The sequence below is a fragment of the Corvus kubaryi genome, unplaced genomic scaffold (genome assembly GCF_017639235.1).
Source record: "Corvus kubaryi isolate FWS band 111438036 unplaced genomic scaffold, C.kubaryi_AGA036_p1.0 split1-37296, whole genome shotgun sequence".
Classification (NCBI taxonomy): Eukaryota; Metazoa; Chordata; class Aves; order Passeriformes; family Corvidae; genus Corvus; species Corvus kubaryi.
Genome location: NW_024582075.1, coordinates 7,278,769 through 7,292,358, shown reverse-complemented (window position 1 = coordinate 7,292,358; position 13,590 = coordinate 7,278,769). Strand labels below are relative to the sequence as shown.

The 13,590-nt window shown below is 34.9% G+C and overlaps 1 protein-coding gene across 7 annotated transcripts in view; it reads left to right on the top strand.

The window, feature by feature from the left end:
- SLF1 (SMC5-SMC6 complex localization factor 1) overlaps nucleotides 1–13,590 on the top strand; it is a 34,659-nt gene that overhangs the window by 11,562 nt on the left and 9,507 nt on the right. For all 7 annotated transcript variants that reach the window (XM_042013168.1, XM_042013167.1, XM_042013166.1 and 4 more), the window contains 5 exons: nucleotides 2,498–2,656; nucleotides 3,208–3,374; nucleotides 4,630–4,773; nucleotides 5,437–5,602; nucleotides 12,012–12,159. In XM_042013168.1, the coding sequence (XP_041869102.1) occupies nucleotides 2,498–2,656; nucleotides 3,208–3,374; nucleotides 4,630–4,773; nucleotides 5,437–5,602; nucleotides 12,012–12,159 (784 nt within the window). The remainder of the gene's footprint in view (nucleotides 1–2,497; nucleotides 2,657–3,207; nucleotides 3,375–4,629; nucleotides 4,774–5,436; nucleotides 5,603–12,011; nucleotides 12,160–13,590) is intronic.

Here is a 13,590-nt window from a genome sequence, read left to right as displayed (position 1 = left end):
GTTACTTGAAACCAGTTTTTATCTAATTTCTTTGTATAGACAATAAGGAAGGAGGAAGAAAAATATTTTTAAAACATAAGCAATAAAATAATTTTTGGTCCAACACCACCACTGATCTGCAAAGTGCTGTGTGTGTTTCTGTTCCTGAACAGCTTTGCGTTGAAATTTAATCTGAATGTATAGTTTATTGAATTAATGGGATAAAAAATTTACCTTTCTTAACATGTGTAAAGCAAAATTGTTTTTCTCTACTCTTAAGAGTAATATCATTTTTTGCTTGGAAATTTTAAGCCTAGTTGTAATACTTCTCTTACTTTTCTGTCACTTACTTTTATTGCTTTATGGAATATCTATTGCTAGCCTTTATATGAGATAGGACTTTTATAGTCGGTATATTTATGGCTCTTATAAGCAGCTCCAATAAACATTTCCAATAACACTAATGAAGTAAAATCAAACCTACAAACTATATTAACATGTTAGATCTACGTGTTACATTTTGTCTTCTCAGTTTGCATCTGCTAGGAAGGCTTAGCTCAGCTAAGTGTTCTGTTCCATCATCCCAAAAATATTTACTTCTTTTTTTGTTAGCTTTTCTTCCACATCATGCAATGTAAAAGATGTATTGCATGGACCTTCATATTTCATTTTTTTCTGCTCCAAGTGCTAATGATTGTACCAACAGTGCTTCACAAGAAACAGCTGATTCCTCATCAGTCAGAGTGCCAGCCAGTGAAGCTTTGGACAGCTTATTAAGTCTCTTCAATAATAGGTGTCTCCTGATACTGGCAAAAGTTTATTGCCTCAGTTTTGTATCATCCTTCTTTACATCTTAGAAATGTGCTGAAAACCAGTCTCTAGTTTCTCCTTGACTTGAATGCTATGCAAGAGGTATCACAGTCTTCCGGAAACATCTTTGTTTTAGTGTATTTTCAAAATAATGCATCAATGTTACTGTTTCTTTTAGTACAGAATTTTCAAAAAATAAAAGTTTCAGTCACAATATAAAAAGCTGGATGCTGGTGGGATCACCAGGTGAAGGTCAGTGGTAACATGCTTGTACATGCCCAATATACAGTCATTGTCTCACATCATAAATCCAGGCAGCAGAGTTGTTCTTCTTTGACTGTCATTAAACAGTTTAATCTCTAGATGTGCTGTTTGCATGTAATTAACATTACAAAAGTATGAATGCAAGCATTATTTCCAAAGGAAATTTCAGTGGAGATTTTAATAGTGCATATATGAATGAGAAGATTGAAATAAATATAAGTTACAAACACCAGATGCACAAAGACTTGATTAAAAGAAAATTGTCTACATGAGCAGCTTTATTTATTGTTAATGTAACAATAGCAGTATATTCTGTAGATTTCAAATCCACAACTGGACTCAAAGTCTATGTTAATTTAAAATTTAAACTAATGTTAAAACAATTGATAAGATGTTTGGATAATAGGAAAATTCCTCCCTGCAAAGGGTTGTCCAGCTCTGGAACAAGCTTCCCAGGGCAGTAGTGGAGGGATTTAGAAGATATGTAGAAGTGGCACTTAGGGACATGATTTAGTGGTGGGCTTGGTAGTGCTTGTGCATTGGTTGGACTCAATGATACTAGAGTTCTTTCCCAACCTAAACAATTCTGTGATTCTATGTCTTGAGTAACTTTATCTAATGTACACTAAGAGACAGGATTTTTGGCAGAAATCGTAAAATCTACAAGTTATCACGGACTACATGAACAATAAATTTATGTAACCATTTCATTTCCAGCAGTCCGATCAGTCGTCTTACTGACCCTGCTTCTCTCAGCTGTGACTCCTTATCCCAAAATATGGAGAAATTTGAATTTACCAGAGCCTCAGGTTGTGTGGTCAGACAAAAAACCTGTATTTTGAAAGGGAAGTTTTCTGGCAGAAGAAAGCCATGATTCAGTTAGCAATACAGTTGTAACTGGCTTGTGCATCAGCTTTGGATTGAACCTGAACTAGAGGAAAGATGGAAATAGGCATGTAGCTGAGGCCTTCAATAGCTCACTAGTGTCATTAATTCGTGATCTTTGGGAAGCTGAAAGTACAGACAGTAACAGGAAATTGCAGAGCAGATACAGCATCTCATGAAAGCTATTGTTTTCATGCATTGCATCTGTCTGGGTTCTCTGAAAGCTTGTAAAGTTAAGAGTTTTGCTGTCATGAGCGGCAGAGAATAAGAAGGAAGTCCTGTGCTATCGAGATCTTCTCGACTGGAAGGAATCCATTCTTCCTGGAAATGAGAGTCCCTTTCCCCTTGCCCCTGGCAGTGATCTAAGGTGCTATAGAATAACCTCCATGTCTTAGTCACACCCAGTCTGGCTGCTGCAAAAATTAACTTTGTCCTGGCAGTAACCATGATATATAATACCAACATTTTACTTAGAGATTTCCTGTTAGTTGAGTTGGTTAGTTAAAGGAGTGTTTCAATTTAAGCTGTTATTTTTTTTTCTATGGTATCTCATTTCTAGGTTAAAAGTACTGACTGGTCCAGAGGCACTTGGTATATACTTCAAGGATTAGTGGAAGAGGACTTACTTCATGATGTAGTCACGGAACTTGCTGCAGGCCAAAAGTACCATACACCTCCTGTGCAACTTCTTCATTCTCTTCTAGAATATGTCCTATTGGTGAGAGATGAAGACTAAAGTATTACTAAAAATAAAAGCAATAAAAGGAAGTATTATTATCTTTGCTTCTGACATTGTATTTAGTAGTTTTTAGTAATGCGTTCACCCTTCTCTTTGTGTTCATCAGTGTGCTTGTGGAAAAAAAAGGATTTAAAAAAGGGTTTTTCAGATCAGTATTTATTTGCAAGCCAAATGAACGTAGTGCTCTAAATATTGTGAAGGACTTGGCCACAAATGTTTTTTGTTAATTTTAGAAACAGCACTATGCTAGTATGCCATGGATAGAGAGATCAATTGAGAAGAAGGTTTGCTCTAAACAGTGGTGCATTCAACTGGAATATCACACTAGAGCAAGTTCTCCTTTTTCTCTTCCTTTTTTTTTTTAAGCTATGAGTTTTTCTCCTTGGAGTTGTGCATTAATTTGCATGTCTACTTCAGTGATTAAGTTTGGTCACTTGGGATTGTAAAGATTAAAGAAAATAAATAAACGCTTAGTGTTTGTAGATCTTTGGCTGGTCTGAAGCCAATAGTATTTTCTCATTTTATTACAGGGAAATGCCAGTGCAATGTTTTTTGCCAAACTCTGTCATGTGTTGTACCTTGTTCTTCAACATGAACCTCCCTGGAAGTCCCAATCTATGTTAAAGTATTATTTGGATCTTCTTCAGTGTCCTATCTGTAAGAAAGGTACATGGTCGTTGATAGAGATGCTTGTAAGGTAAGATGAGTTAATGAGGTGCTGAATGCAATAATTATGTTACTCCAAACTCTGGGACAGCAGAGGAGAGTTTGCATTCTATTGCATCAAAGTCCTGTTTTCAATAGAACAGGTTACCTGTACATGAAAGTCTAGAATTTTAACAGATTTGGACATTTCACTTTATATTTCAAAACGTGTCAGCTCACAGGTAAATGGAATTTTTTGACAGAAAAATAAGTATATTTTCTTAGCCTTACTCCTTTTTAAAAAATTATTTCTTATGCTCTTCACAGATTATAGTAATCTGTGTACTCGTGCTGTTGTTGTGTGTATATGTATAGATAAACACAAACACACATATATCTGCAGTTACAAGGCTTATCTTGCCAAACATGAGTTTTCTGTTGTATTTTGATTTTAATCATAATAATCTTTTTGAGGAAGTCTGATTATAGCTTATCTACATACACAAGACCTTATATAGGAACTCTTTGAGTAGTTAGTCTCTGCTTTATCTTGAGAACTTATTTTTTGTAATTTGCATCAACAGAGATTAATTCTTCTCTTCATTTGGAAAAGAAACTACACCTCTTATTGCTGTCATAAAACCTTAAGTAACATTTAAATACTTGGATACAACTGTGATTACAGATATGTGAATGTGTATGATTGTAAGCATGTCTTGAAGGGCATGAAAGAGAATTTGTCTTTTAGATTAAGTATTTTGTCTTTTAGTACTTCCGGCAGAATGTGAATACTGAGAAGTTGTATACCTGGTTCTAATACTCAGAATTCTAGCCAAAAAGTGTGTTTGCATGTTACTTCAGAATTATCTCCATCATGTTTGATAATCTATAGTCCTGTCAAATAGTATGTGTGAACTGTTATCTGAACTAAATTTTGTGGGGTGTTACAATGTTTATAAAATATTACAAAATTATCTTGTATTTAAAGGATTTTCAAGAAGTTCTGTTTAATATAGTAATTGTACAATATCTTAAGCAGAGACGGAAAAATGAAATACAAATTATTTAGTTTACACTATAATACAAAATCTTAATCTGGAAAAAAAGCTCAGTCACAAACGTTGATTTTTTTTTTTTCTTTTGAAAAAAGATTTAAAACCAGAAAATTAGGCTTTAAGATGTTGACTATTGCTGGGGAGCAAGCTATTTCCTTGTCAAAACAGACAAAATTCAAAGCTGACTTTTTTGCTGATAGATTATCTATTATTTCTGTCATACAAATGGATTTTTCATTTTTTATTTTTCAGGTCTTGCCTTTATTGCAAAACAATTTGTCATACAGTCCCAGTTTCTCTCCCAGGGAGAGAAGATGAACTGAGGATAGTTCATAAAACATTATTGAAGTTTTTCTTTGATTTAGTAAAAGGCGAAGTAGAGTTTCTGACAAAAAGGTGGGGTTTATAGAATAATACATGCATTTCTCTGTTTACAGTAGCCTGTATCCTGATTTTTGTATATCCCTGATAAGATACTGCTCTACAGAGATGGCAGTTTGGCAATTCCATTTATATTTCTCTGTTCTTAGTTTGTTTATTGTTAATTTATAGGTTTTTTCCTAATGATTGGTTTTCCCAGACTGTTATTTCACTGTATTACAAGTTTCAATAAGCATTTAATTTTGCTCATGAAGTGATATTTTTAGATTTGCAGTACTTCACTATTCATTCTTTAAGGGGACAAACAGCATTTTGAACATACTGATTTATATGTTGGGGGGTTTCTTTTGATTCAAATAACTGTTATCTCCCTATTATCTTAGGGAGACAATTTCCTTGGTTTATGAAGTATGAAAGAAGTCTTGGGTTTGCTTTGCCTTTATATAGTAAAGGTAGCCTTTACTTTATGTAAATAGTAGCACAGTATTAAAATTCCCCAGGTCTAGCAGTAATAGTCATCGTTATTGTACTTACTCTTCATCAGAAATTGTGTCTGATCTTTCCATACTTAAAAATTGCCAAATCTGTGTGTATTTTGAATGAAGACAAGGTTCCTGTCTGGTAACTTTAATAATCAAAGTGGCATAAAGCTGTAGGTTTTTTCACTTTTTTTTACAGTTTGGTTGAAGGAATGAATTCACAGCATCAACAAGTCTTGCCACAGACAGTTCTTCAGAAGACATTCTTGCTTGAAAGCGGAACCGCAGTGCTTTTTACCAAACACATAAATATTCTAGCAGATTGGGTCATACTTTCCCATAGAGAATTGAACAGAAGAAATGATGTGAGTGTGAATTTTATACTTTAAAATAATGAAGACTGACATATTTTTTTGAAGGCGTCCCTTTGTTCATTCTTTTGTGAGGAATTATATCTAAGTATCACAGCTGCTTGTTATAGCTGCCTTTTGTTGTGAAGCATGCTGGTTTTTGCTCCACTAAAGGAAATGAATTGATCCATAAGATTCTTATATAGATATGTAGAGAAGAAACGAGTCATGAGTAGCTTGTTGGCTACATTCAGATGTTCACATGCCCTTACCAGCAGGTATTACTGTAGTTATTAGGGACACCAGCTTAACACATTCTCTCAAACAATATGGTGTAGCAAAAGAAGTGATTATCTTATTTTACAGTGATAGGATTCAGGAAATGTTTGAAAGAGAAACCTAACAAAACTAATACTTTTTTTGTTGTTTGCTGTAGATATGCATTATTTTACTGTAATAAAATGCCCTGGTTTTCTTTCCAAGTCTTTTAGTTTCATTATCTTTCCTAGGATTTTCCATAAAAATTGAATTGAAGGCAACTTAATTGCTATTCTGTGACCTGCTGACCAGCAGGACATTGACCTGAAAGATACTAAGTGTCCTCTATACCACCTATTTCTTTTCTGAAGCAAGAGGCCTTGTAAAACATCTTTGACTTCTAGATTCTCACATAAAATAAAACCTAACTGCTGTCTCTGCATTCTCTTTCAAATTATTGTGAAAGCACAGAATAAATAGGTACTCCATTCACTTTTTCCATACAGTAACAGAACAATAGAAAATCAAGTGTTTCAGGGGGAAAAAAGCACTTTCAATACAATACCTAGTAGTTATCCATTATGCTATGAAAGCAAAAAGATTAAACATAATGAGAGGTTCACTCATCTTACCTAGCCAGACCTCCTACCTTTTTTCAGGGCTATCAAAGCAAGACATTGTGAAACAGTGCTGCTTTTTATCCTCGGTCAAGATATTTAAAAAGTGCCTAAAATTAGGCTTCTATACCCATATTTATATTTAAGCAACCGATCTTTTCAAAGGTACTAAGCAGCAAGCAGGCTTACATGCAGTTGGTGTCAGTAGCCATTCTGTTTCTTTGGAAAATGACACTGCTTTCATATTTTTCCTGATGTTGAATCCGCAGTTTAAGTGTAGGTACCATTTAGTTTTTTTCTGCTATGCCTTCTTTTGACAAGTTCCAGCACTGTAAGCCATGCCTTTCTCATAAACCTTCCTTTGCATAGGCAGAATAATCACTTTTGTCCAACTGTACTACATATATGAAAAATAAACTAAACCTCCCCACACAAAGTAAACCACAGAGATCTGCCTCTTGTTTAGTTTCTCTTTGCTTTATTATAATTTATATCAGAACTGTTGTTTCAGCACAAACCTTAGATTCCTGTTGCTTTCTCACTTTGGTCTTACACGCTGTAGTGCAAAATATCCTACAGATAGGAATTCTAGCCTTAAAAAGCAGCCTGTTGCCTCAAAATATCTGTAGTGTTTTATGTTATTTCTAACAGCTTTCTTCTTCATATTTATCTATTGTACTTTCTTTCCCATTGCATTTTTGGCAAAAATAAACTCTAAACTAAAATACCGTATTTTTACAATCCAACTCGTTCATTCCTTCATTCACTCTCAATCTTTTTATACTAAAACTTTATGTTTTTCCATATTTTCAGAGACATTCGAAAATTCCATTACACAGTTTAAAAGGTCATTCAGAAAATCAAAAGAGCAAAACCTCCCTAGCTGTGCAGACAAATCTGTGTTTCCTTCCTTTTTCTATCATTTTAGAGATACGTAAATAAATACACAGTATTTCCATGTCATTACACATAGCGTATAGGGTGCAAAATTGTCTTTCCTGTCTTCAGTTTGAGGGTGTGAGTAGTCATTGTTACCATTTTTGTTTATTAAAAGCTGTTTGCTTAAGAGGTAACACCTTGACAAGAAACATGAAGGGCCACTCAGAAACCTAAATGAAAGAAATTATTTTGGGTGTTGTTACTGTCTGAATGTGGTTTGTAGCACATTGTAAAGGGGTGACCATATTTCCCAGTGCACCTGAGTGTGTTAGCTTGTGGGAAGAAACAAACATGCCATTTGTGATATACCAATCTTCTGTACGGTTCTTCACTGAAAATATCTATAAGTGGAAACAGATGAATAATATAATTAAATTATTTCTTGGGACATATATAATATTTTTAACTGTTAAAAGTGGGCTGTTACTAATATTTTTAGCTTTTTAGAATCAGATTTTGTCTCTGTGATTCAAAGAGATTGCAACAAATGAGCGCTACAGTGCAGGGAAAATCTCTGTGTGTGTTTCTTCTCTTCTAGTGCTGAGTTGCAAAATTATGTTTTATGTATGTGTGTAAACACACCATGTAAAAAGAGCAGTTCAAAAAAAGAGAAAAACAAAGCATGAAGTTGAGTGCATTTGTTTGCTGGAGTTAGATAGAATTTGTTGTCTCTTAGAAGTAGAAGAATAAAAATAGTGACAGGAAATTGGATGTCCTCAGTGATCACTGGGTTAATCTGTTGAGACAACTTGGTAGAATAAAATTGATACACTATTTTTGTAGTTTAAAATGCACTGCCAAAGAACATAGAAGATTTCCTGTTACTTGAGCTCTTCAAATCAATTTTGAATATAATTCTAAAACAAATTAACATTTATTATTTATTATATTATTTAAACAGGTTTGATGCAGGAACTCCTGGTCAAAGTTCCTTGAATCAAATTTCTTAATTCAGTTTTAGAATTTACCAGGGAATGTGTATGTTGCTTATAACACTTCTAGGAGCATTGAGCTATTGCATGGCTTTTCACAATGTCACAGATGGTATCAGAAATGCTTTTCATCCCTGAAAATACTGGTCGGGATTTTTAAAAAAAAGCTGTCTTACATAGCCTGACAAAGAGGTGACAAAGGCATTCATTCAGGTTTTTAGTTGCGTAGTATAAATTTGTGTGCTGTAGAACCAAATGTCTTTCTGGTCTGTCACTTGCAGTAGCTTTTTTGGAAGTATGATTTAGGCATTTGTGGAGTACTACATTTACAGCACGTTAAAAAAGAACTCTAAAGAGAAGTTCTAAAATAACTCAGTAATTCAAAGTTTAAAAGTTTACATTAATTTTCCTATAAGAATTTTTATGTGTACTAAAACACACTGTGAAACTTCTGCCGCCGTAGCACTGTATTTGACTTGACAAAGCACTAAATGGAACAGCAATGTAGGAATTGCATTTGCTAAACTAACAGATATCAGTTGTAGTGATGTGACCTTTGTATGCTAACACAGTCAATAGCTTCTTCCCACTTCCATGCTTTTCTTAGTGAGATAGCTTTGATTCTCAACAATAAGAACAAGGAAGAGAATTTCGAATAGAGGTTTCATTGTGTCTTACTTAATTAGCTGTACATGGTGTAGTGGGTGGATCCCGCTGGCAGGTAAGTCTCCACCCTGCAGTGGGTTGAGGGGGAGAATCAAAGACAGAAATCTAAAAATGTATGACATTACATAAAGACAGTTTAATAAGTGAAACAAATATGCACCCACAAGCAAAGCAAAATAAGGATTCCATTCAGTGCTTCCCATCAGCAGGCAGATGTTCAGCCACTTGCTGGAAAGCAGGGCTTCATAAAACATAGCAGTTACTCGGCAAGGCAAACACCATCACTTCAGACATCCTCCCTTCCTCCTTTACGCAACTTTTATTGCTGAGCACAATGTTTAGAAAGCCTTTGGTCATTTGGATCATCCATCTTGGCTGAGGCCCCTCCCAGCTTCTTCTTGTAGGAGCAGAGTGGGGGAAAAAGCGGTCTTGGCACTGTCATACATGGTAGCAAATTCCAAGTTTAATGGAAATGCTTGGGGTTTTTTCCTTTTTAATACTGCATGTGTTTTTATTACTGTGTTTGTATTGTTTTGTAGTTGAAATTGAAAATATTTTTTAAATGTTAACATTTAAGTATTTTTAGAACATGTGATCCTTTCAGGAAGTTAGATCAATTTCCCTCTCTGTCATTTGTAGCATCGAATCATTTATTTAAAATGTTGAGGAGAAGTTCTTGGTTTATCCTACCATTCTTCTACCAAAATGTCAACCAAGCCTGCAGTAGTTGTCAGTATCTGGTTTGTCTTGTCAGCATGCAGAGATACTTGGCTGGGCAAATGTAGATGCAACTAGAGTACCAGCTGCATTTAATATGCACTATATATCTGACTATGAAAAATTATTAATATTCGCAGTATTAAAAGTCATTATTTCGGTCTGCTGCTTCAATGTCTGCTTTCACTCCCACCGCTTTTCTTGAAAGTATTTCATAAAGGAATTAATTAAGCTTGTGATTTAGAAACAAGAAAGAGAATGTAAATATTTGTGCTCTACATCTGTATCTACCTCAGATTACATCTATATGTCCTTGATCCTGTCTCTTAACTTTTGTTAAAATTGTGCTTATTTGCTGTGTTTGTGAAATTTATTTCCGGCAAAGAACTATTGGTAAAATTAAATTATTCACCCACTATTTTGCTTTGGGGTCCAGTGATAAGAGGTATGCATACTTAAGGGAAATTTAAATGCATTTCAGATATTTTAAATTGTTCTTCAGTTTCTGTTCCTGAATCCTCAGAAGATAGGGAAGGTAATGTACCTTTTTAAATATTTAAACTTTAGTTGAAAAATTATACTTTCAGGTTCTTGACATGCCATATCTATGTTCTCAAGGGTTTTTTAATTATGAGATTTCACAGTTCATCTATAATAAAGTATTATGACATAATAAAGGAAGAGGCAAACCAAATCAAGTAGAGCTTAAGAGAGTAAGAGGAAGTAGGCCTGGAGGCAATCTTGGAGATGACATTCGTAACAGATTTTGTCTGGCTAGTTCTTAAAAATCTTCATTGATGGAGATTATGCTTCCACTCCACACCGTGTTTATTTGTAGTTGTGTTTGTTCCTTTTCTTTTGAGTGACAAGTAACTGTTAACTGTAGGGACAGTATTTGTGTAGGTTTTTGACAAATTACTTTATAATGTTTTTATTATCAAACTCATCTATGTCACAGTCTCTGTTGTTCATACGTATGTCTGTTTGATTTACTGACGTTCAAACTGGTTTTGGTGCTTTTCAGGTCCTAGGGAATCCTAGTAAATTATTTTAAACCATCTTTGAGCATATTTTGTTCTCAAAGGCATATCAGACAAACCATTGATGGTGGTGTGTACACATTCAGCTCGGTTTGTCTCTTACCCAAAATTGTCTGGTTTCAAGTACTCCTTGTCTTTCACAAGATGCCATGTATCAGCTGGTGCTCTAGTGTAACAGTAGTGATTCTCTGGTAGAGCCCTAGGTCAAATGAATTTCATGTATTCCTACTGTGGTGCCTGTGTTCTTCCAAGTTGCGCTTTCAGAACATGTGGTTGTACATGTGGTCAGAGGAGTAATTTTATGAAGTATTTCTATATGGCTCAGACAGGTATTCCGTAGACAGATCCGACTTTGCAGGATAACTCAGACACTAGAAACACTGCTTTACCTGACCAGTATTGATTAAGTTTTCACATGGCTGAATAAATGCATTCATCTGTCTCATGGTGGTGTCTGGATAGCATGTTAAATTCCTGTGTATTGTCTTGATGCCTCCTGAAGAAAATACACTTCAGCCTGCTTTATTTGCACATGACCATTTTCACAGGATCTCTGAGTAAGATGAGTTGGAAGGGGCCCATAAGGATCTTTTGTGTGGGTGTGTGCCTGTTCAGGAAATGGTGAGGCTAATATTCGAAAGTATGGGTTTTTTTCTAAATTTGCAGCTGCTCTTCTCTTTGGAATTTTTGGTAGCTGGAGAAAGTTTCCTTTTCCAAAGTGACTGCTAAAGTTTTTTCTGTGCAGGAAACTAACACTTTGCATCCTTTTTCCTTTTGGCACAGACATACACAGTCACAAAAAGAGCTTTAATTTCATGATGAAATCTTCAGAAAAAGGCAATCCTAATAGAGCAGGGAGAAAAAGATCCCTCTAATTGCCAAATTAAACACAAGGTTTACTGGAATAAGTGCAGTACTTGCAACCTCATGGTTAAACCTAATTTAAAAAGAAATCACATTACAATTGTTCTTGTAAGCTTTGATACCGTTTTTTGTATAGTTTTAGATGATGTTTTCATAGAACCTGTTTTTCTCCAGTGCCAAATCTGAATTGATATGACATCAGTGACAGTAATTTTGTTGATCTGGCTGCAGCAGTTAGCTTTTGAGCAGAAGAAGAAAGGCCGATGAAGGAGTAACATGGCAGCAGAATGGGCTTTCATCTAAAGAAGTTCTCTATGTTATTTCTGGTACATGATCAGTGTGAATTTGTTGTATAACACATCTATAGAGACCCATGTTTTTTTCCATTTAGGCTTTCAGAAGTGAAGTTGCTGGTCTAATAAATGCCATTCTTGGAACTGTAGTGGAATATTGGATCATCTCAGGTTTGCTTATGGACAGAAATATGTTTCATCAAGTACCTGATGATTTGGCACACTACCTTGCCATTTCTTGTGACGGTGAGTGTTTGCAAGGCTTCTCAAGAGTCTTCTAATCTGATACACTAAGTCCTAAGTAAAATCCTTGGTTTAGTTTCAAGTTATTTTTTAACTCCTGTTGCAGCTGTGCAGTGCATGGTGTGTACATATGCAGGAAACCATTTTATTTGTGTGTGTCTGTCAGTGTCAAGCAAAGATCAAATAGAACAGGTTTTCTTATTAAAATCCCTCTAAATAAATGTCTAAATAAGTGTTGATGTGAAAGCAAGACCACACAGTCTGACGAAGAAAAAACATCTTTAGAGCTCTCTTGTCAGTTTAGGAAAAGCTTTAAGCATATCATAATAAACCTTAAATTCAGACAAGCAATCGGAGATACCTTACTCAAGTCAGGCAAATTTTACCACTCCAGAAAATCAATAGATTGCTAAAGACACATCAGCTGTAAGCCTAAAAGCTACACTGAACTCTGTGACTCCTACAACTTCAAATGAAACATTTCAATGTCTCCTCCCAAATCCTTAGACTTAATGGAGGGAATGGGATAAAATTCCATTGAGTCCCGTGAATTACTGTAGTTCCTCATTAAATATACTGGGTAAACAGAAATGTCATGACTCAAATAACCATTATCATTTAACATGGAATGTCAGTTGAGGTATCTGTACTTTTAGCAACAAGGAGTTGAGGAGCTTGAAAGACAAAAGAAATTATCTCAAGAAAAGTATTGAATTCTTTTTATTTAATTTTCAAAATTAATTCCCACCAAAGCTTCCCCTGACCCCTTTTCCTGCTGCCATTTAAGAAATAAGGATATCTTGGTTTCACTCATCATTTTCTGTAGTAACAGGTATATGTAGGCTTCATTTAAAGTGTATCTTCCTTCTACCTGAGCACTCAAGAACTATCATGAAAAGAAATTAAAATATTTGTCTCTCGACAATTAGTTCCACTCCAGTCTTATAGAAAGCAAATTATGAGAACTTTTATAGGCTGACTTAGATCTTAGAAGGCCAGATCAGTTTGAACTTTATGGTGTTTAAATCAGTGGAGCTTTTAGTATGTACCTGTCCAACAGATTTTCTGGCTGTCATATAATAGGGAGAATCTTGGATATATATTTCTGTAAGGCTTCCTTACTTTCCTGTATACAAAAATGGAAAACAAGAACAGCATTCAGTCTGTTTATAGAGATTATTTGACCTGTGTCATTTGGTACAATCCGCAGCACTTGAAGCAAAATCGTTGTGAGTTTTTCTAAATTTTGTTATACTTACAGTAGCAAACATTTCTATTCTCAGACTTGGGTTTCTGTTTTGATTGAGTCTACAGATCAGTTAATTTATGAGCACTTCTTAGCAAAACAGAAGATTCCCTCAATACAGTAAAGACTTCCTTCCTTATTGCAGATGTTGCTTTCCAACTGTTTCAGTTGTTATTTTGACAAAAATA